The 24,821-nt window shown below is 34.0% G+C and overlaps 1 protein-coding gene across 1 annotated transcript; it reads right to left on the reverse strand.

Annotated features, from left to right (window-relative positions):
- Positions 1 to 6,058: 6,058 nt before the first annotated feature.
- Positions 6,059 to 11,106, reverse strand: LOC127839258 (uncharacterized). Its single transcript, XM_052367540.1, has 6 exons — positions 10,950 to 11,106; positions 9,706 to 9,827; positions 9,432 to 9,514; positions 7,798 to 7,941; positions 7,065 to 7,184; positions 6,059 to 6,255 (listed from the first exon to the last, which is right to left on the reverse strand). The coding sequence occupies exons 1-6, from the start codon at positions 11,058 to 11,060 to the stop codon at positions 6,239 to 6,241; spliced, it is 597 nt and encodes a 198-aa protein (XP_052223500.1). The 5' UTR covers positions 11,061 to 11,106; the 3' UTR covers positions 6,059 to 6,238.
- Positions 11,107 to 24,821: the final 13,715 nt, after the last annotated feature.

The following is a 24,821-nucleotide window of genomic DNA, read 5'->3' on the forward strand; positions in this document are numbered from 1 at the left end:
CTTTATTGCTAAAGACATTCCAAAGACACATATTTAACACGCGCTTGCACGAACTTGACATGTGGTAAGCACCTTTTTAAAAAAATAGATTATTAAGTTGTATGATATTCTTGTTAGACTTCCAAATGCATGAACATACTTGAACACTTTTTTATAGTTGCAAATGTCGATATTGTCCAAATGATACTATTTGGAATGTTCGCTCTGTTTCTAGGAGAAGAACTTTAGTTGATATAAAAAGATAAAAAAAGTGCCAAAACAAATATATAGATAACAGCTTTTTGATGCATACCGTTCACTCAAAGACTCAAATATGCTGTTTTTAAACACTGCACGCATGATATTTATAGTTGATATAGGGTTTTGTTTTGCATAGCAGTTATGAACGGAAAAGTTGAAGTACTTTGTTATTATTTATTACTTTGTGTTATAAATGCTGTGATAAATTGATTGTATATAACATTTTATACAATGAAACTCATTGAAAAGCTTGTTGCATTTGCGAAAAAATAGACTATAATATATTATGTTTATAAGATGTTATTGTTATGACTGAAGAGTGAATAAAAGCATATACATGATCAGCCTCAAAACAGTTTATAAATACACTTTCAATAAAATGGCAGTTTACAAATACGGGTAAAATATCACTTGTTCAGCGTCATTGCCATTTAAAACAAGATGCTTAATGCCCAGTCACACAAATGGAACCTTAGCCGGATCGCCTCTGGCAATTGGTTGGTCGCTGGACGGATATCAAAGCATTTGTTAACGATACTGTTTAGTGGAAACAGTCCAGCGACTGCTTGGGTTAATTACCAAGCAATATTCATTTTAACAACGCGCAACGCCCGTCAGATGACAAAACTTGTGCTTTAAAATCATTCAGCAGTCGTTTTACATCGGTATTTTCATTCAGGCATAGGCATAAATTATGCAGCAGAATAGCTCTCTGAATAAGACACATTCGAGTCACAATCCGAAGCAAATCATTCGATTGGTGTCTGTATTGTTCTATAACTATTAATGCAAAAAACAGAAGCATAATGTTTAAATATCAAACAATAGAATATTAAAAGTTTCAGAAAAAAGAAACACATTTGTATACATATTACTTTGATGTTTAATTTTTCGACGAGTTTAAATTTTCGTTTGACCATAATACATAAGGACATGACTTGACACAAAGCTTCACAGTTATCCACTTTACATTTCAATTAAGGGCCGATTATATATTGCCAATTTAAATAGAAGTATATGACTCTCAACATAAATGATTAATATACACATGTTAAACCATTTAACCAAATATGGCTATTGAAACTGACAACAAAATTCAAATATAGCACAACACATAGCTTCCCTATTTTAATATTTCAGACATGTAACCTGTAGCAGTTATTAATTTTAAATATTGTCACTAGAAAACAAAACAAAGCACATGTAAAGTCAATATTTAATTGTTGCGTAAAACACATTTAATAATAGGGAGAAAGAATGGGTGAAAACGTAGGTTCTCTCCGGAGTATTACTTGCTAACGACTGAAAAAGCTCCAACGGGGCGGACAACTAGCGATTTAAATAAGGTAAGCGAGACGGAGTAGCCTCCCTTGATAGTATATAATCTTACAAAAATAAGCTGAATAAGTGCGGTAGGAAAACAAAACAAAACCCAACACATGAAAAGTAAGTTGATATTTAATTTTGGCCTAACAAAGTTGACACAACCTTACATTTAAACTATTGTGCAAACACCGTAAAATCAGTCAAGGACATCCACTCATCTCCGAACAACGGCTAACATTGAATGCACTAACAACACATAATGAAGTAAGAGTCATAACTTATAAATTGTACGTAGCCCGTACTATCAAGTTTAGTTTATTGATCAACTATTGTGGAACATTGTAAGTCATGAAGGTAGACTCACATACCAAACATTAGGTCAATTGATGCAAGCATTTAGAAAAACAAGTCCGGAAAACTGTAAATAGTTTTTAGACATTGTCTCAGTCCAAGGACCGTAACTTCGCCAAAAATCCATGGACCGCAACGAAACTCAAACTCGATCTGTAATACATGCAGCTAGACTAGCATACCAACATTTAGGTTAATATCTGTATTATCTGAAAGCGTTTTGGAAAAAAAACTGCGGAAACGGAATGTAGGACGGACGTACGGACAGAAAAACCGACATTGCTTCTGCACTATGCCACCCTACCTGGGTTTTAAAAACTTGTGATAAAAATTACTTTGTTTAAGGTTTATTACAATATAAGAGTTTAGTAAACTTATCGTTCATTTGGAAACAATACACCTCAATTTCAATTTATTATTTGAATAAGTAAAAATTAATTAGGTTAAAATAAATCATATTTTGTGTTTAAACAGTACATTAAACAAGACGAAAATTTAATTTAAAAAAATGTGACTAAAATTTAATGTTAACTTGTTTCTAATGCGAACAAAGTTTAATTACATTTAAGCAATGTGATTTTACGAAGTCCAAAATAACACTATTGTTGGATATAACAACAACAAACGTAGCTTTTAATGTTGGGAGGCCTGTATGACAAAGGTGTTAGTGCGCTAGGGCACCCTTATACTTTTTTGGGAACCATCATCTTTTTAATAGTTTTATAAGATACCCTACTGTTTTGATGATATTTTCGTCGAAACTTTAATGTCCTATTTATTCGCGAGGAACGTAGCAAAAACGTAAGCAATCTATATTTGGATCCGGAAGTTTATGTTACGAAAGTATTGAACCCAACGGAATTGTAAATACCAGAAAGTATAAGAAATTAACTCACAGTGCAGCCACTACACAAGTTATATTTGGACTTATTAACTACGTATCATCATTAGTTATTATACAATCTTAATGTGCCAAACCAGATAATTGTGCTAATTAGTTTTGCAATGAAACATTTTTATTACATATGTATCATCAATAATTATTATACAATCTTAATGTTCCAAACCAGATAATTGTGCTAATTATATGCGTTGTGATTATATCAAATGTATCTTGTTTATCATTGTGTCTAAGTGCAGTTTTTATCAGATACAGTATCGTTATCTATACCATTGATGACTTCATTTCACCCATTTATGCCGAGTGGACTCTCCCATCCTTTTAAATTGGATCAATTTATTTCCCAAATTAGGGATGTCAAGTATATTTATTTCTATATTTAGAATATTTCTTTCAGAAATTCCTTTAAGCAAACAGCGCAGATCATGATGAGAAGCCGCATCATTTTTATAGACGCTAGGCATAAATGGGTTATTTATTCATAGTAATGACGTAATCACATTATGCCAGTATGTGTTCTTAATCGTTATAAATGTGTTCAATTACTAACTAATTGGGTCAAGTGATCATTCCGGAAAGACTACATTCAGTTTTATACTAAAAGTATTGATTCTTTTTATATGTTATTGATACTATGTTGTATGATGCATTACTTTTGTTGTTTTATAATTGTTGAAATTATCATAATGTCAAACCTCTTTTAATAAGCAGTATATGGTACACTTTGAGTGCAGAAATTAATACAATAAAGTAACATCATATTTCATTCTCATACAATTCCAGTGTTATGCATAGGGTTTTAAGAAGCAAATATTTATATACGTTGTTATGCAACTGTTATATTTGTTAAGAACTATCATATTGTGTAGTATTTGGGCTAAATAGTATTTTACTTTGATCAATTACTCCTAGACAACTTGTGGATTATTTGGCACAGCGCCATGTTTAGAACTCCGTAATAAAGAACATTCGTTAACCAACAGTCTTTCTTTATTTTAGTTTGTTCTGAAGCCCATCCCGGGTAACACCTGGGAGGCATAATCCTTTAATAAACATGTAACTAATAATAATTATCATAAACTAAGTACTGTAATAACATATTTTGTAAATGCGCTATTGAGATAAATAACGTCATTATTTATTTTTAATTTTTCAGTATTGCTATAAATTAACCATTATTTTACGTGTGCTGTCTGGTCTTCTTTGTCATTTAAAGAAGTTTAACGTTATACTTTCATTCAGTTGCATTATCATGTAAAAATGTATTTGGCGTAGTGTTCTGCACATGTTAAAAATACTGGATATATTATTTGCATACAGCTTACATACATAACACTATGATGTTATAAAATCAATGACAAGATGTAGTAAAACGATAAGTGGTTTGTTCAAATTGCAATATGTCTCAGAAGGTTTCAAGAATGTTGCTGTGGTTTGCATCAACCTGATAAGTTAAAAATAATAACATCGAAATGAACTTGCTTTTTGTTTATTTAAACGTTTATGTGATGTGGTGTTAATGTGACCATATCGTATTTTACCATACTTTAGAATTATGTCGATCGAGTCCACTCCACCTTTAAATGATACGAAACTGGTTTCTACTCTCGAGCGATCATTTCTATTGTTAGTATAGATTTGTTGTTAGTTTAAATTGATTGGTTAATAACTTGTGTAGGTATCCTCGATAAGTTATCCTCAAGGAGTGTAGTGATGTATAAATCATATTGACCACGGAGCTCAGAGCGCGAAGGCGCATTCTTCAGGCATTTATTTCACGTACAGAATTCGTAAGTGTTATCTTCTTTCTGAAACAGGTATGTTCAAGTATTTGTCTACTTGCTCTGTTCATTTGTCACAGTTTCCAAGTATTTCTTCTACGTTTAATTCTCTTATTTTTCGACCTAAAGTTGTAGTGTTCGAACTTCGGTATAGTTGCTATTTTAACATTTTATCACTATTCTTAATTTGCACTGTATCACGTAATCCCCTTACAGTTTCACCAATGGACGAACGAGACATGATTGTGTGAGTGAAGAGATAGAATTCAGAACCACATTTTGGTAAGTGAGCTGTATGATTTGTGTACGTGATTATGTAATGATGTTCATTGCAAATGTTATCTGTTTTATGTATTTCTTTGTAGTGTATTTGTATGCTGCATGTTCTGTAATGTTTATATTTGTAGAATATGCATTTTATGTGAAATTGTATTTTTCTTTATCTGCTATGTTAATGTAAATATGGCCACTATATTGAACTAGCATTTATGTTTTATCTAGTCGTGTATTATGCATTCTATTAAATAATGCATTATCATAATTTTCAGATTGCGGAATCTCTGTCCTCAGGCGTTACTTCAGTATCAAGTTATAAAGAGTATGATCTTTGGTGAACTAATTAAATATTTAAAATACATATATATAGTTTTAATCTTTCCCCTGAACTCTGGGTTACATAAATGTTTAAGTGCACTTTAGTATTTGACAAATCTGGTTTAAGTTTAAGTTTTGAACACACAATGCAATGCAATCGCCGTTCAAATATACTGGTTGATCCCATGTTTATATATTTGTGTTTGTATTGGTTACATGTTGTGCGTTGTGTAGATTGCTATTTTGTGCGTCAGACTGTTTGGTAATAGATGACTTGCGATCGATGATAAGGACCTCGTGCTGTATGATGCAGCTGAACGTTTACATGTATTGTTTAATTCGGGAACAATCATTAATGTACTATTAACTATTTCTTATTGCTATGGTATGCATTCATAGTCTGGACACACCAAACAGTTCATTTATTTAAGATATACCAATCTTACAATATCAATTGCAAAAAAAGACAAATAATTCGATGTTCAGTCACCGACTATACGTGTATAAAATAAAAATAAAAGTGATAGAGGCTTTTGCAAACCGTTATGCAATAATTGATGGATTACATTAAGGAACTCAAACCAATGCCCCATTTTAACAACGCATTCAATAGACATAAGAATAAAGAATAGAACTAGACAATGGATAAAAAAAAGGTTCAGATTTTGAATATATACAGGCTAAATATGTTGCTTACGTCATTCTAAACAAATGAAGTGTGTAGTTAGAGGTGGTAAATTCCGTGCCATATTTAATTGTATTACGCTTTAAGAACCTTTCAGCTTTAAGAATATTATTTTTGTCGTCGTAAGTGTATTTATTGGTTGATTAAGACGGGAGAAGAACCAATACAGTGAAATGTCTTTTTGCAATCATGGTCTTTATTTTGAAGAATTCTTAACTTTCAGAACATTTGGAGAATGTCATTTCATAAATTAGCTACACCAAAAGTGTGTTAGTATTAATTGGATAAGAATACAAGGTTTAATTATTATATCGTTGGTATTAGTTGTTCTTCCTGCTGATTGCTGTGGTTTTACTCGTCTTATGGATTCGGACATTCTGAAATGTCAAAAATACAAGTGATCTACAGTGACAAAATGCTGATAATATGTAATAAAAAAAGTAAATCATAGCCATGCTCGAACGTAAAATGAAAATGCCAACACATTATTAAGGTCCAGTAGCGGACCAAAAGTTCAACGCAGAAAAAAGCAACCTATTCCCCAAAAATTGGCACCAATTGTTGTTCCAGTCCAGTTGCAGATTTCAGCATGATTATTTTACAGTAAAACATAAGCCTTCACAACGCAAACGTAGTCATGGCTGAATTGAAAAGCCGACACGTCATAATGTTTGTACGATGAGGAGGCTTAATCATAAATCATACTTAAAAACTACTCAGTACACACTACTCAAATCACAATATAAATGACATAAGCCTGAATTAGAACCTACACAAATAACCTTAATAGATACACATGATTCACCCATTCACAAAAGTGATATAGTGACGACGTATTCTAAATACAAAGAGACAAGTTCTAAACATGGTCCTATTAATGCACTGACAGAGACACATAATCTCAATACTTCTAACATACGCTACCCAATACTAAGACATTTAAGCGTGTGCAATGGCCCGTTTATGCCTTCTACTGGCAATTCACATGCACATGCTGTGGTTTTAGTGATTCTTTAAACAACATTATGTATACCTCGTTCAGGAAATTTGTAAGTATGCTCAACCACAACTCAAGTCATAAATATATATTTCATTTATTATTCTTATAGTTTATGGTTTGAACTACTAATTAAAAATGTCGGACACAGTGAGTAAGCGATGAAATAAAAATATAATCACCCCATACCAGTTCCGGTCCACACGTATTGGACAACGGGGTTGTCGAATGTGAGGCCACGGGTCGCTCTCAGGTCAGCGGCAATCATGTCCCAGGGTAGGCCGACGAGGTTTAAGTCTCCCGTCAGATCTGGAATCGAAATATCAATTTCATTATATTTTATTTAAAGGCGTATATGCCTTTAAAATATTGGTCGGACAGCATCAAAAGACACTTGTTGCACAATGAATAAGTGGGACAAATGGATTTTTACTTAAGTTTAAAATTACAATTTTTAAGAATCCAAATTTGCAATTAACACATGGACAAACAACCTTGGCTAACAATGTTAGTGGATAATGTATTAATATGTTATAAATATTGATTTTATTAACAAAATAATATTACAGGTTTTCAAGTTGTCAATATTTTTTATGTGCAGATATATTGAGTCTTTGAAAGTTCCACCCGTGTTATACTGCACCGGAATAAGTACGTAAAATGAAAAAAAAAACATCTTCTTTTGGGATAAAAATAAATTATAAAATAGCTGTGTTCGATAAATGAAATATTAAAATACTGATAGTGCATAAACATCCGCATTGTTTAATCCTTCATTTCACATCTTGAATTGCAGCTTATTGCACAAATAAAATACGATTTTAAGAATGTATGATGGATACGAGTCTGGGTTCTGAAATATTTTCAACACAAATGGATTTAGCTAATAAATGTTGTCCTTTATGTGATTGCTTTTACTTACTCGTGCGCGTGTCTTTGATCGCGAGGTCGAAGAAACCAAATGTACAGGAGCCAGGTGTAGGGCCTGGGGTACGGCAGAGGAGCATCCAGATGTACTTGCTGGGATCTTGGCTGTAGAAAAGTTCGGTCTTGTGGCCTGGAAAAACTGCGTAGAAAAATATAGCATGGTGAAATATATTGATATTTCTTAACGACAAAGGTAATGATGGTACTGATCACAAAGTATGCAGAAGTCCGTCCCCGGTTATAAATGAAAACATTACCGAAAAATACATTTGAAAGTTGTCAGTATTTTCATGATATCTGTATTTAAATAATCACACGCCCGCTTTGACGATACTCTCCGGTAATATGTATGTAGAAGTATACTGATAAACGACGCGCAGGCACAGTACCTCAGAAAACTCCTGCGCGCATTCACAGCTATCAGATAACCAGCGAAAAGTTAAACACATATACTTTATAAGGCTTGATTAACAAGCACTAAACACTCTTAAGTTGAAGATGACATCAATAATATATTTCAAGAATTATGTGTAAATTTTCAAACCAATGCTTTATTCTACCTATTTATAACCTTATAATCGTTACAGTTTTACGAGTTTTACAACATAAACGTCACATAACGTAAAGAAAAAAACACAAATGTGACTTCATAATACTGTGCAAGTCAAATTGATTCATCAAATATACATATGTATATATTTATGCTCGATTTGTCATAGTCGGCTCGGGTACTACTTACATGTACCCTGGGTACTCTCAAGTATACTTACATGTACCCCGGGTACGGTAAATATACTAAAACGTACCCGGTAGTTTTAACTCTAAATCGGTCGTTGCCGGCTTTTTTAAAATTAATTATGTTTACATTTATGTCAATTTTCTGTTAAATGGCCTCTATATTATCCAAACTCATACTCAAAGAGCATGTTTATGCAGTTTTTTAAATGAAAAGTATGTTGGGGAAAAACAATATCGTTTTACGGTAATCGAAATAGCGTTTTACGACATCGGATTTTGGGCGGAAACACAACGCCGGTACAGCCTAATATCGACCGGGTACGTTTAAGTTTATTTACCGTACCCGGGATATATGTAAGTATAATTAAGAGTACCCGGGGTACACATAAGTAGAACCCGAGCCGACAATGACCAATCGAGCTATATTTATTGGGGCGCAAAGATTGTGAAATGTGTGCTCAGAAAATATTATTACTATTTTACCGTTGTCAATATCATTTGTACCAGATCTAATAAACTGATTTATAAAATTATGTTTTTACTTGCGTCAGATAGTTGTAAATGTGTCCGCACCAAAACAACTGTAATAAGGGAAATTGTTCAAGCGCGTAACATGCTTGATCTTTAAAACCGAGGGCCAGAATCAAGATATATCAGACACTCAATGTCGTGGTTTACATTATTGTTTTACGTTGCGAAGAGCTTATTCAAATTGAATGCATGTCACGTTGGCGGATAATAAGAACAATATATAACCAAAAAATCTGATAAAAGGCTTGATAAATTATAGTTAAACCTGTATAATATTTCCCTATTAATGTAATGCCACTGACCTTGGTAAATGATTCAAACAAGGGCAATGTCCTACAAAGCCATCAAACTTTAAACTACCTTCTCTTAGCAGTGCTGCACCAGAAGGGTCCAGGTGCTCTCCCAGAGTGTAATTGGCTATTACCGTTTGACAAGTAGTTTGGCTACAAAATACATGGAGACCTTTTCAGCATATAAAGCACGAAGTGTTACATATGCTATTGTGTGAATATTATGATTCAGAGAGCAAATATGAGATGCCGTTTAAAAAAAGTTAAATTAACATATTGATAGAAATGAGGAAATAACGCAAAATTAATTTTATTAAATTGATTTTACAATGAAATTTACATACCTGACTACAGTCGTACGTGTGACTGAGTTACCAGAGACACGCCAACTGTATTTGGCTTTACTAAACGCACCTGGCGATCCGATAAACACCGAGTACAAAATCAGCCATTGACCCGTTGCTATCTAAAAGACCGAATAACAATAGCGATAACAAATTATAATTTCGTTTTATGGTATAAATAATTTAGCACCTTTTTTCAGAGTAAATTGATGCCTTTTAACATTAGTGGTGCGTTTCGCCGTTTGAAACAGTCAGTATTCAGAATAAATAGTTGTTTTTGGATGATAATATAGAATATATTTAATATTCAAATCGATCCATTTTTACAAGTTCTGGTAAATATATATTTCATTAAAAACGAGATCAATATTGGGCTATAGTGAAAATAGGTGATTGTGAGTTTTTAGATAAAAAAAATTGTATCAAGGACAATTAGTTTGTGTCCAATGTCTAAAATATCCGACAATTCATAAATGTGTGATACTGTCATTGTTAATACAGTTGGAAAGACTAAGCAACAGGCGTGTTCTATCGGAAAGGGACCAAGTTTATCGCAGTATGCTTAACGTTTTGGCTGGAACAGGAGGCTATTTTCATAATTGTATTTTCATGTTATGTTAATGAAATTTAAATATCAAAATAATATACATATTATATGTAGTGATATGTGAATATAAGCTTTACAAATACTAATAAGAAATAATTCAATCCTCTTTAGTGTCGTATGTTTCATATTAACCAAACATCATTGACCATGTTATTACAATACTCTCAATCTACACACGTGTCGAGCAGGGAACCTGTTGTAAATAAAAAACAATGTTATTGTCTGTGTTAAAAAAATCTGTAGCAGTTTAGGTTTAGTAAACTATTAAAATGAAACGCTTATTTTGTGTATATTCGAACGCAAAAAATATTTTATCAAACTTACTCTTATCCTCATGTTAGAGAGTTATGTGAACCTGGTTTGTGTAGAAGGAACCGACATACAACTCTTGAAAATAATGCTGACATGCAAAATTGTGCTTTGTGGTCATTTGCAAATTTCGAAAACAATTATTGCGCTGGTAATTTCTACAATCGTAAAAAAGCGCGATGAAATATACCTGTTTTACGCACAAAGCGTCGTACAAAATCATCGTCCAAAGTTTGCAAGAAATGTTTCTGCATGTTGTTTTAGTTTGAAAATAGCGTAAGACGAAGCAAAGCATCAGAGCAAAGCAAAAATCACTCATAATATTTACCTGAGACGTAAATTGTTGCTGGCTTACTCTTGTTTCGTGAGATAGTATGAATTGTGCGTCAATCACGGACACACAAACAGCAGCGATTATAAGACAAATCACCAACTTCATGACTTCTGTCTAAAATTAATAATCAAGTATAACTGTAGGAACCCCTGGCTTTAACACCTTTATTTGCCATTCCATATATGTTAAGTGGCAATGTGCTTATTATTCTTTAAGACAATAAAAAACGTGTTTTGTTTTGCTTACCCCGACAGACATTTTTGGCCAATCCTAAAAGATGAATTTGTTAAATTAGATCCCTTTTTTTATAATGTTTTCTAAATTTGTAAATATTCAATAATTTGAATATAAGGTTTTGTTACTTTTGATCATATTCGCTGAAGTAGCGTTAAAGTTTATGAAATGAAATGTTTAAGAATAACTAAAATGAATTCCATATTGATTCATTTTTACTTTTATTCCATATTCGTATAAAAGTCGGGAGTTGGAAACAAATTTACGAAGAAAGAAGCCGACTTATCTGCCCTATTTTTTTAGCAAATGACCATTTCTTATTTAACTTAATGGAAAAAATTGTCAGAAAAGAGGGGCGAAACTTGACTAAACCCGGGCATTTTTGATAAATCGAAATAAAACCGATTGTGCGACGTAAAATGAATACAATGGCGTCTGAATTCAGTTTATGTCTTACTATTGAACTATAATTTTCTAAACGAAGCGCAATAATTAATATTAAGATAAAAACGACGGCCGAATAGACAACCTCTTCTTTAAATTCGAATTGAACGGAACTTTACATATAATGTTTAAAACAAAAAAAAACATAATGTTTGTCGTCGATTGCGCACAGTGCTTTTAAGAAGACCCAATGAATTAAAATAAGTCATTTAAAAAAATTAATTTTGTTTGTTTTTAATGTAATCAATTTCCTGACAGGATTTAAGTTACAGTATCAATACAATCTATGAAATAAAATTCTAAACATCACAGCACTGTCGTAAAGCATACTTATTATAAAGACCTTGCAAATTGCATCGTCATATGTCTAGTAACTACACGGAGTAAACTATTCATCATAATGCATTCTATACAAAATGAGCCCCATTAAAATTATTTCTATGTAAACCGTCCAAAAAAAGGATGTTGGTGTGCGCTTTTTATTGAAAGCTGTTGACAAATGTAAAAGGGGAGTACCCAGAAAACATTAAAACAGTTAATTTATAAATCTATGCATTTTTCTCTGATTACATTAAAGTATGTTTTTGTTATTTATATTGTTACTTCAAACAATTTTAATTATTAGGATTTGAATTGGTGTATTCCATCCTCCAGACTTAAAAATATTACTATCTTAGCATACTTTTTAAATATTTGACATCAGAACAAAAATGGCGACCGCAATTTAACAACATATTATTAAAACCTGATTATGTGGTTGTATAAAAACATCCGCGCTATTTATGGAAATCGTTTTGAGTTGTTTTTACTTGCCAAGTTAGAATTAATTCTCGGTTTATGAAACAAGTTTTAATGTGCTATACAATTTGTACAAATCGATGCAAGAAATGTAAGCTCTATCAAATTTGCGATTAAATATGTTTCTCCTATTTATGTGCAAAACAAATCCGCCGGTACATTTAATAATTCCTCATTTTAACAATAATGTTATTACAAAAATAAATTAAACTATATTCCTTACCTGCGAATTGACATATTGAAATAATTTTGGCAGTGTCAATTTGGAGGCTAAATACAATAGTTATTTGTAGTGTGTTTGTTTGATTTTGTTTCGGTGTTGTTTTTGAGGACATAGAATACGTAAAATAGTTTCAAAATAGTGTACATGTATTCAATAGAATCCTCAAACAACGAACCTTAAGTGTTAAGAAATGGTGTATGCTTTCATGCCGAGCTTAACGATTACTGTGTTTCACCATTGAATCAACCATTTCCTACAATTAAGTAGACTTAACTTTGGTATGCAACATACACTTGGTAGAAGCACAGTATAAGACAAAATAATTTGCTCAAACTCACGGTTCAAGTTCTAAATTAAATTTGTATGATGTGTGTTCATAAATGAAAAAAAAACGTTCCTTTTTCCTAAATGTGTTGTTTTATATTAAACAAATACTACAGCTTCAAACCTTGAAACTGCCCATATATCATCAAGCAATAAAGCCAATTGCTACAAAAGTATCTTATACTGTCCAACACGATTCTTAAAATTACCATTAGTCAAGAATATATAGTAGACTATGAAGCGTTTGAAATACATGGTTAGTTTCGATTTATGTAAATAATAAAATAAAATTGCAATTAATTAATCCAGAAAATCACAATTATATAAATATATGAAAAGTAAAGCACGTACTTCCATAATGGCTTAACAGTTGCAATTATCGATGTTGCTCAGGAAAACAACTCTCTGCTCTGGATCTGAAGAGTTAAACTCAATTTATACTAATTTAAATATGTTATCTTCGGTCATTGATACTTTATGGAGCGGCGTAGCCATATCAATGCATTGGTGCACTGGCTTTCAGTGAATGCCAAATGAGGTAGTAAATGTTCCACGATGAGTTGGATAATTAAAAAAATATATATTTTATATCTATAAATATTACACCAATAACACTTTGAGTGTGTCAACTATTTTTTTTAATGATTACCCTTTAGAACATTTTTTAAGAAACTATTATTATAATCTTAAGTTACGACATTGTATTTAGGCATCAGATGATGCATAAATGTCACGTTCGTGCCATTCAATTATCTACAAGCGTGAACCCACCACTCCGCTTACCAGACAGCCGCGAGAATCAAGCGGGTTTATCGTTCTACGGCGTTAGCCTAGGATCTTAATCAGAACATTATCTAGGACCTAAAGTAGGACCTTAACAAGAACAATATCTAGGAAGCTTTATGTTGGCGAATATAGACAATGATTTAAAGGGGCCTTTTAACAGATTGTGATATCATTGAAGTTTGTCCTTAAATGCTTTATATTGATAAATGCAAGCAAAGGATATAAAAAGGTCCAGTAAAACATTAAGAATACAAACAAAAACGTAACCCTCATCAGGGCTCGAACCACTGACCCCTGGAGTTCTTGACTTAAAGTCAACCACTAAGACCACTTGGCCATCCGTGCCCATACTATGATCGATGTCTTTTTTTACTTTATATAAGCAATCCTTGTAGTTTTACAAAATATAACGACAACAACATAATTCTCCAAATTATTCGATCGTTTCGCGTCGCAACGCCTACTAATTTTCAGGTTTTTAAATCGATAAAAGATGCATATAATGGCTATTTTAGAGCATGGTAAATGTTCAATATAATGCCTCGGTCACACTGTCACGAATCAGAACTACGAATGAGCTACGATTCAATCGGCTACGAATGACTACGAAATTGTCAAAATTCGTCGGCCGCTACGATTTCGGTACGGAGCACAACGTTGATAGTACGGATTTCGACGAATCTTCCATCAAAATGATTAGAAAACGAACAAGAAAAGGTACGGACTGATACTGATCGACGCAATTTAGTACGGAGCGCACGAATCGGTACGATCAATCTACGAATCCGCTGCGGTCTGGAACGATTAAGTACGATGCTACGCGAATCGATACGATCTAACTACGGACCCGCTATGGTCTAGTACGGGTAAATTCGAACTAGAACGGTCCGCTACGAAGCAGTGGGAATTGCAACGGACTGGAACGGACAAGTAGAAACGAACTACGATTGAACATTGCGCCCACATCATATTGTATTGTTCTACATAAAATACCTCCCATAAAGAGAACACGCAAGCGGCAGCAACAGCGCGTAACAGAAATAATGGAATCAGCCGTGTCTTGCGAAAAGTCTACCTCCCCCATCCAAAACCCTAAGCCGGAAGGAACCAGCAAAACTCAAAAGAATAGCAAGCGTCAGCATCAGCAGCCATGGTATTTAACAAATGAGCAACAGGACGACATTCTGACTTGGTTGCAGGTAATATTCATTGTTGGTACAGTTTATTTGGTCCTCATTACATTGTGCAGGCAAATGCATGCGAGAACTATTAATTCAACCGTATCTGGTCTTTGTGGCAGAATAGACATTTATCAACGGAATCGCTGAGCGAAAATACTAAAAGAATTCTCCACAACTCTCCTGGCTCTAGACAGGCGATACTTACAAATTCGTTCTTTCTTCTCAAGTTCTCGTCGTGAGAATGGCTTCATGAGCCATGTCCTCATGGCAAATGCATCATCTGCGATGATTTAGTATCTGTGTTCACCTGGAAGAGGTGTTGCTTCTGGCATACCAATTAGCCCCCTTTCGATTGCTTTGATTCCAGATTTGTGCGTCGAACATCCTCCTTGCGACCCCCCAATATTTACCTAATTGAATTGGTAATCGGCGTCCACAAGCGCCATCAGCACAACAGAATGGTAGCCTTTAAAGTTATAGTTTAATGAACCACCGTTCTTGGGACATCGTATGGCTACATGCTTACCATCTAGAGCATCAATGGCGTGCGGAAATTGCCATTTAGCCGCGAACTGATCGGCTATGGCATTCCACTCCTCATGCTCATTTTGAGTTTGAATAACATCCCCAGCAAATGCTGAAACTATGGCATCACAAACGTCCCGTACAATACTACATATCGTATTGTGTGCAACACGAAACCCATACATATATGTACGGTAACTGTCCCCTGTGGCCAGGTGTGGTTCTTCGTGATCCTTGGACCAACGACCTGTAATAGCTCATTGAACATATCAGGCCCGATTCTAAAAGCCGTCGGATCTTCAGCCATCGGTTCGGCCATCAAAGTCTTGTATTGGCAGAGAGCGGGTCGTCTTAAAAGCCGGTCTCGTATCCACCACCTCATTTTTCTTCTCTGACCTGATAAAGTATGTTATTATTGATGTACAAATATTGATTATGCTTAAGAAAGTATTATTTATTTTGTATTTCATTATGTCGGCTATTAATTAAACAATAATTTAATCACGTAAAAGTAAGAGCAATATTCAAAAGGCGTACATGCAAATTAAAACAAAAAGTATTACAAGTAAGTTCAAATATTAATATTTTCAAAATACGTAACCTTTAGCACAAAGCTATACTGGTTATACGATATCGGATCATTATTACCTCTGTGCATAACGTCAAGCAGCTCGACTACGTCTTTTGCATTTTGAGCCATATCAATATCCAAGTGTAACAAATTTATCGCAAACGCAATTTGCTGGCGGTTCATGATTGTGAACTCAACAAATACAAGTACGATTGCATTAATTTCAATCAAGTATTCCAGTAGCAATTTATTGTAGTGGGTCGTACATGTCCGTACTGTTTCGTGCTGAAATGTAGTTTATCGTACAAGATCGTGCAAATTCCTGCCTATCCGTAGTACAACGTTCTAGAACCGTGGCTTTCCGTAATATATTCATGGTACAATCGTAGCTAATACGTAGCGTAACCGTTCTGCTCCGTAGAATTCCTTAAAAATCTTTAGGCCGACGAAAAGGTACGGACGACTACGGTGTCGTTACTAACTAGTACGGATCAGTACGGTTTAGTACGGACTGCTACGGATACGCTACGGTCGATAAATTCTTATCATTTTTTTGAACATGTTTAAAATTTGTAAAGAGTCGCTAAGGACATCCAAAAACTACTACGACTGATCACGGATCAAGTACGGAGAGCCACGGTCCAGTAAGGATAGCTACGAACTGTGCCGAAAAGTATTCGTAACTCGTTTGTAGCTTTGATTCGTGACAGTGTGACCGAGGCATAACTGTTTTCTCACAAATTTCATAACTTAAACGAAAATTTGCGAATCTAAAAACAACTTTTTTTAATTTCGTCAATTTACCGAAACGTGAACAAGCCCCTTTAAATTGAAATCCTGCAAGCATTACCAATTGGATTATCAAATAATTAACTTTTAATTCCTGTAACAAATTATAGTGAAATTTCTTCAATATATAATTGTGTCACCACATAAGTAAAAGGCGATGATGTTTTGACATCGTTAATATCGTGTTATATAAAGAAACCAATTTTTACATGTGTGTCAAATCAAGTTCAATGGCGTTATAGAAGTGTATATGTACTTTTAGTAAACTACCATATAAAAAACGGGCACCCGCACCGGGCACGTTTGCAATATCCCAGTTGTCAACACGTGGCTTGCCCATACTTCGCCTATATGAGATCAATATGGGAAACATAACTCGCAATTAGGGTGAAAGGATACGCTTTCTGATCTCTTTTGATAAGCACGCCAGTTGAGTGTTGAGTCTTTGCGTTGTGGACTTAGTATAGGCCAGTTCTGTGAAATCCTGCATCGCACGGTACAGGTGCAGAAAGGGTCAAACGGTTTTGCATTACCTCGTTGTACCCACCGCCGCGACTGAAACAATCTGTGTTTTTAAGAGACCTCATAAATGTTTGCTCAATGGCAAGATCACTGCTTAGCCGAGCCCAGCACTGATTGCTTCCAATAACAACGTTGACACCATTAACGAACTTTCGATTAACTTCTCGGTGCGTTGCATATAGGCTGCTCATTGGCTGAAGGTAGTTATAAGCCGATCGCAGTTAATTAAATTACACAGTTGCAGAAAAGACGGAAGATAATTTGATACTGCCAGCAAATGCATCATCCAACAACCAGTACGAACCGCCTTGATCAACAGCATAGCCATGCTTACCATAAGGTGATAATTCAGCAATAATTGGCTTGTCTTTGTGGTTTGGACAAGTTCATGTTACTTCTTCTCTGAAGTCTTTCGAGTTCGATTTATATGTCAGAACATGAAGCATCTGCGTCGTGTCGCCCCTACGAATGGAAGAGAACACTCCCTCTGCCTTATCAAGTAGTATCTGAATCTTGGGGTCTTCTTGATATGAGCTGGCTGTGTAGGAACACGAAAATGGCCCCGCAAAGATGTCTGGAAGCTTTCCCTGTCATAATGTGCACAATGCCATTTTCCCTATAGACAGTCTCAAGTATGTTTTGTGACCCGTTCCTTCAATGATGAATCCTATGGACCCCAGCAAGTTCATTAGTGCATAAAAACACCAACACATCAGAACAATACTTTTCAGGCAACTACTTTGTGGCACATCAATAATGATTTCGGCAGCCTCTTAAAGCGAGGGTTTGTCGAAACTTTATCATGGTGGGAGGATTATGCTTCATGTCAAGTTTACAATCAGAGTTTATTATTGACACAATGCACGACATAACCCCAGAGTACAAATGATTATAGGCAAGAGTTTGATTGACGACTGCTCAGTGTGCTGGCTTTCCTGACGCAAAATATGCATCATGCCCTGCCAATGTGGTGTTGCCTGCCTGAAGCTGAAGTCGACTTCTCACAAAATGTCGACCCTCTTGTCATAATCCAGACATCTCGTCAGGTCCTCGAACACTTCCTCAGTATAATTATGCCTTGCACACCGGTAATCCAAGATGGGAATTGATGTCTTATTTCTAGTGTTCAGCTCTGTGGCCTGTTTTTGTGGAATCAGAAAATGTGTCCGTGATGCGGGGGTACTAGATGTATTGACACACATCACATGAAAAGTTCATTTGCCATCAATGATGATGAAAACTGAAACTGAAACTGATTTATTTGCTAAAACGCCTATTTCTAAATTTAAAACATATTCAATGGCGTTGTACATAATCTATATAAATAAAACTATATAAATGACAAATAAAGTAAACAAATTAAAGAAATAAAATAAGAATTATATAAAACTAAAGTTGTCATATCACAATATCTTAAAACCAGTTTAGATATAGAATAATAATATTGATACAGATAAATATTAATCTTCTAATTTACTATCACAAATGTTCACTATTTTTTACAGTTCATTGACTTGTTAAAACAATGAGAAACAGTCTTTAAAAAGGTGCGTTTTCAGATTTCTTTTAAAACATTCAATGGAGGAGAGTTGTTTGAGGCTCAATGGTAGATTATTCCACAGTTTGGGTTCAATTGTGCTAAAACTTCTGTCACTAAATATTTTTCGTTTATTGAATGGCACGGTGTAACACTCGATGCAGGACTCTGATGATCTGGTGGAACGTCGTTGGACTTTTGGTGTAACAGTTCAATGAAATATGTTGGCGAATTTCCTGTATGACAATTGAACATGTAAGTGAGAATTTTAAAGTTAATTCTAGCTTTGATCGGCAGCCAATGTAAATCGTAAAGTGACTGCTTATAACTGTCTCTTCTTCTGCGATTCAAAACTAACTTAGCGCACATGTTCTGAATTCGTTGTAGTTTTGATAAATCACTGTCGGAAATCCCATACACAATGACGTTACAATAGTCCAGGTGCGAAATTACTAAGCAGAGAACGAGGGTTTCGGTTGCATCTTCTGTCAGGTTTTTGCGAATACTTTTGATCTTAAAAAAGTTCAACATTGCATTTCTGCATTTGATCTTTATGTGATCTTTAAAACTCAGAGTGTCATCCAAATATGCCCCTAAGTATAATGGTGTTATGTTTCTCGATTCTTGCACCACAAATGTCAATCTCCTGGATAGTTAACTTGTTCAACTGTAGGGCACTTCCAAATACTATATGTTCAATCTTTGAAGAATTCATTTTGAGTTTGTTACCCTTCATCCAATCATTACACTCCGAAGCGAACTCCTCTAGTTCGTGAACGGCTTGAGCCTCAAGTTCTGGCTTGGGCAGAAAACGTTTGCCTGCGGTGTGATCGTCGGCAAAGCCATATACAAAAAAGGAAGGGGGGACAATGTCAAATATGGTCCCAGCGTACGTGATATAGAGCCAAGGCCTTAAACAGCTTCCCTGAGGGACACTACATTCTAGTTCACGCGCCGAAGACATCGTCTGGTTCACACTTACGCGGCAGCTCTGTGGCCGAAGGTACAAGTCCAACCAATCTAATGCAATTCCACCGATCCCGTATTGACACTTCAGAACGTCCAAAAGGATGTCGTGGTCCACTGTGTCAAAAGCTGCACTAAGGTCTAATGCTATTAATGCAGTCAATTCCTGATGTTCCATAGCATCCAGTAAATCATTTACAAGTCTAAGGAGAGCCGATTCATACGAATGATTTTGTCTGTACGCCGATTGGTTTTTTGGCAGAAGGTCGTGTTCATTTACATGTTCATTCAATATGTACAAAGCTGCTTTTTCTATTAGTTTGGACAAGAACTGTAAGTTACTCACTGGCCTGTAGTTGGAAAAAAATTAAATCTAGGCCGGCTTTTTTCAACAGAGGTCTCACAATTGCTTGTTTCCACTGCTTTGGGAAAACTCCCTGTGTCAATTAAAGATTAACTAGTCTAGTAATGATAGGGAGAAGCTCTTCCAAAAATGATTTCAACATTTTTTTCGGTAAAACATCAATTTCACAGGACTTCGTTTGCATTTTATTTATGAGTTTTCGAACTTCATCTTCAGATAGTTCTCTAAATTTTTCAAACTCGGGCACATTTCTAACGTTTGGTTTATACTTTTCGAAATCTTTCAAATCGTCTCTAATTTTTTGAATTTTTTCCATAAAATGATCGGCGAACTCATCGGCTAGGTCGTTTTTATTTTCAACAGACGGCATTGGATTCTCAGACTTGCCACCTGTAAGGTCAGACACAAATCTATACAATTGGTTTGAATCACCCTTAAATTCAAGCACTTTTGGCTTAAAGTTCTTTGCTTTTCAAGTTTAAGTTCATGGTGGTATTTACTGAGATCAGTTTTAAATAGTTCATAGTCTTCCGGGTTTTGGTACTTCTTCCATAAACGCTCGGATTTTCGCAAAACACGTTTCAGATGGTATATTCTCTCATTAAACCAGGGTTTTGGATTTCGGCAAATTTGCATTTTCTCTTTTTCCGGCGCGTGTTTATCGACAAGCCTTTTCATTTCATCTTCAAAAAGTTCCACATATGTATCAATATCATCACATTCAAGTTTTAATTCAGAAATATCACTTGCAAATTCTGAATGATCAATGTCTTTAAAATTTCGATAAGTAATGTACTTACTGATGATTTTTTCTTTTTTCACTTATGTAATAACTCTAACTACACGATGGTCGGACAAGAATGGACCGGGTTCAAATGAGATAAGTTCAACACCATTTGCGACCTCTGTGATCACAAGATCGAGACTCTGACCAAACACTTGTGTTGGAAAATGTACATGTTGTTGCAAACCCATAGCACATAAACACCTGTTGAAATCAGATATGGTGTTAGTGTCCTCATGTATATGCAGATTGAAATCTCCCATTATCAAAAGGTTGGAATACTTTGAAATAATGTCCTCCAGGAAATTGAATAATTCTTTAATAAATTGCGTAGGCGTTGACAAAGCCGGTGGTCTATATATGCCAACACAATTGATGGTTATATTTTTAAAGATCATTTGCCATACTCCGTATTCGAAACTTTGCGTCGTGCCAGAAATCTTCTTACTCATCTTAACAGTACCTTTACAAGTCAAGGCAATGCCACCGCCGGTCTTATTTCTGCGATTTGCAACACTGATCTCATAGCCATTTTGGTTTAGGTCTGAAGATTTAAATTGTGAACTTTTTTCGTCAGAATACCATGTTTCCGTCAACAGCGCAAAATCAATGTTGTCGTCTCGAAGCAATTGCCCGACTAGCACATTCTTTTTTATTACTGAATGACAGTTTAATGTTTGACAGGTAACATTCTCTGTAAAATTACTGAGTGTGTTTGATCGATTTGGGTATGTCATATTATTGATGGTATTTTGATCAACACTATCGGCGGCAGAGCGAACAGACATCTCCAACAAATCTATATCAGTGCCCAGGATATCAGGTTTCACAAAATCCGCTGCATTCGACAATTATTTTCGAGTGATGTAGACAAATTACAAATCGCAATTCAAGAATACAACACATCCAGGTATGCTCGAATTCTCACCAGGTCAATAGGTCAAACGGTCCTCTTCATATCATGGCATAAGATATCAGATATCAGTTATGTAAAACAGATTAAAAAATCAATATAATAGTTAAAAACATAATAAATTAATTAAGTTACAAGGCACATTTTAAAAGAAAAAGGTTCGACGAAAAGAAGTTTTCGACTAAATACAATAAAGAAAATATGACGTTGTATTTTGTTCCAATCCCAATCAAACATGCACATATATACATTATGTGTTCACTCTATGTATAACAATGTGCATTTTTTCGAAATAAATATGTTTGAACATAATTTGATATAGATAATACATAATATTACAACTAGAGGGACTCCAAATCTTCATGATTGATGAGGAAACATTTCATTGTTAGCTCACACAGTCGTCAAACAACACTTTTTGCTGAGGTTTGTTCTATTTTAAGGACACCAGCAATACATACAACCAATTTATTGTATAAAAGCGATGCATCTATTTATGTTTGTGACATTATACGAATTACGTCGGAAATAATTATAATTTTCAATCCGCAGAAGGCTATTTCAATTTATTTCTATGTAGAATTAAATATAAATCGTTTCACAATGCACATTCATAGCAATTTATGACATACAAATGATGTTATCGACTGTGATACCTATATTGTTTTTTATCAGAAAGGCAATTCCTTGTTTATTAGTATGTTGTCCACTTAGATTTATGTCTCCGCCCCATCTTTCACGATTTGTGCCAAAGAATGTGTCAAGTGACTTTCTTGTAATAGGCATATACGTTTTTTTCGTCTATCCATTTGAAGATTTTTATGCGTTTGTCTTTAGTGTTAAGCCCTAATACATTCAAAGTACATATTTTAATCATTAAAAAAGTGGATGGTAATGTGAATTATAATTTGTGTGTGCTTGTTTGGGTATTTTTATATAAAAAAATAGAAAAGAGCCATTCATCTTAAACAATAGGTGTAGTGTATTAGAGATATGGGTCATGTGAGTACACGGTATGCAACAATTCACTATCCAAGTCTCAGCAATGGATGTTTCATAAACAATACATTGCATTTTGCTTATCAATATCATCTGTGAGAACATATGTTTTTCTCTATGCAACCATATATAGATTACAAGGAAACAACAAAAAGTCAGCATTTGTACAGAAACAATATCTGACAAATTTTCCAGACAGCCTAAGCATGGATTTGCTCTATAAACACATTACATACAATTTGTAACAATGTATAGCTATATAGACACAAGTATGCAGCTGGCGACCTACTAAACGATACCGTGAAAGGCTATGCATTGACAAATGTTTGCAAGGAGAGTATCAATAGTACACGTACTATGTATGAAAAAATTTGCATCGTGAAAGAACATGCATACATGAGTATAGAAGCAAAAAGAGACAACACATTTATGTAATAAGAACACGAAAAAAGTACTATTGAGCAAATATTATCATTGCAAATCAATGAATATAAAGACAAAATAAGACAACAAATATAGGTATGTTTCCTTTTTGCCTTTAACAGAAGGGAATTAAACAGAAAACAAGCGGTGGAATGCAATATATATGACAACTTTTTTAAATGATAATGTTGCCAGAACAAAAACAATAACTTGAATAAGGAGTGTGAATCGCAAATACACCATTTTACGTTTGTTGAAAATGCAATGTAGTTGACAACTTTTTTTTTAAGGTTAGCGTGGCCAGAATATACACAAAAACAGACAATATGTTTATCGCTATTCCACTAGGTATTAAATACGTGTGGTCCGCTTGCGAATGAGTCTTCCAACAGAAGAAACATGTAGGGATACTACAAATTGTTAAACATGCTATACACAATTTTCCTTACTTGCTCTTCTTAGCGGATACGAAAAAAAGAGATGCGGTTTAGGAATTTTAATTTTAAGTAATATCGAGAAAATATATATTTAAGAGAAGATTGGAAGTATTTTTTGAAAAATAATGCCCTTAAACAGCAAACAAATTGATAAAACAGAACACTTTAACAATTAAGTAATTGCTGGCTTCACTTTAGCTTTTTATAACAAACATTACCGTGGAAGGCAATGTATTGACAAATATTTGCAAGGAAAGTAGACAGTAACTAGAACATGTATTATGAATGAAGTATTAGTATCGTAAATACATGGGTATACAAGCAATAATGAGACATCTTATTTATGAATGCTTCTCTTTTTCCCTCAAAATAGAACACGAAACAGTTCTTAAAAAATATAAGCATTGTAAAAACATGGATATAGAACCAAAAAGAGACCACAAATGTATGCATGGCTCTCTTTTGCCTTTAACTAAAGAGGAATAAGGTAAAAAATACAACAAAGCGGGAAATTAATTATATTTGACAACTGTTATAAAGAATGGTGCTCGCAAATAAACCACACTATTTTAAAACTATGTATATATTGTTATATATATATTTACTATTATTTTTTGAATTCGAATTTATTATATTACATTTATAACTATTTATCTATTTTTACAAAATACAATATTTATTTTCTACAAAACTATGTATATATGGTGATGTTTATATTTACTATTATTGTTTGAATACTTATTTATTATTGTACAGTTTAATTGCACTATTTAATTTTTTACAAAAATGCAATATATAATCATTGTGATCTAAAAATAATTATTGTTGTATACATCACTATAAAATAGTAAGTCTATTTAATGAAACATATATATGATATTCATAAATATTTTATTTATTGCTTACAGTTGCTGTACTCTATGTAGTTTTATTATTTTACAGTTTAATAAGTAAATTTAGTGTAACATATAACTATATATACATATGTATACATATATACACACATATACATATATATACACATATATACATATATACATTCATAC

Source organism: Dreissena polymorpha, chromosome 7 (assembly GCF_020536995.1).
Source record: "Dreissena polymorpha isolate Duluth1 chromosome 7, UMN_Dpol_1.0, whole genome shotgun sequence".
NCBI lineage: Eukaryota > Metazoa > Mollusca > Bivalvia > Myida > Dreissenidae > Dreissena > Dreissena polymorpha.

Coding starts and splice junctions, on each gene's coding strand:
- LOC127839258 (XM_052367540.1), bottom strand. CDS start 11,060: ATGAAGTTGGTGATTTGTCTTATAATCGCTGCTGTTTGTGTGTCCGTG. Junction 9,828..10,949: donor AGCAACAATTTACGTCTCAG/GTAAATATTATG, acceptor TCGGTCTTTTAG/ATAGCAACGGGTCAATGGCT. Junction 7,942..9,431: donor TGCAGCACTGCTAAGAGAAG/GTAGTTTAAAGT, acceptor TTTTCTACGCAG/TTTTTCCAGGCCACAAGACC.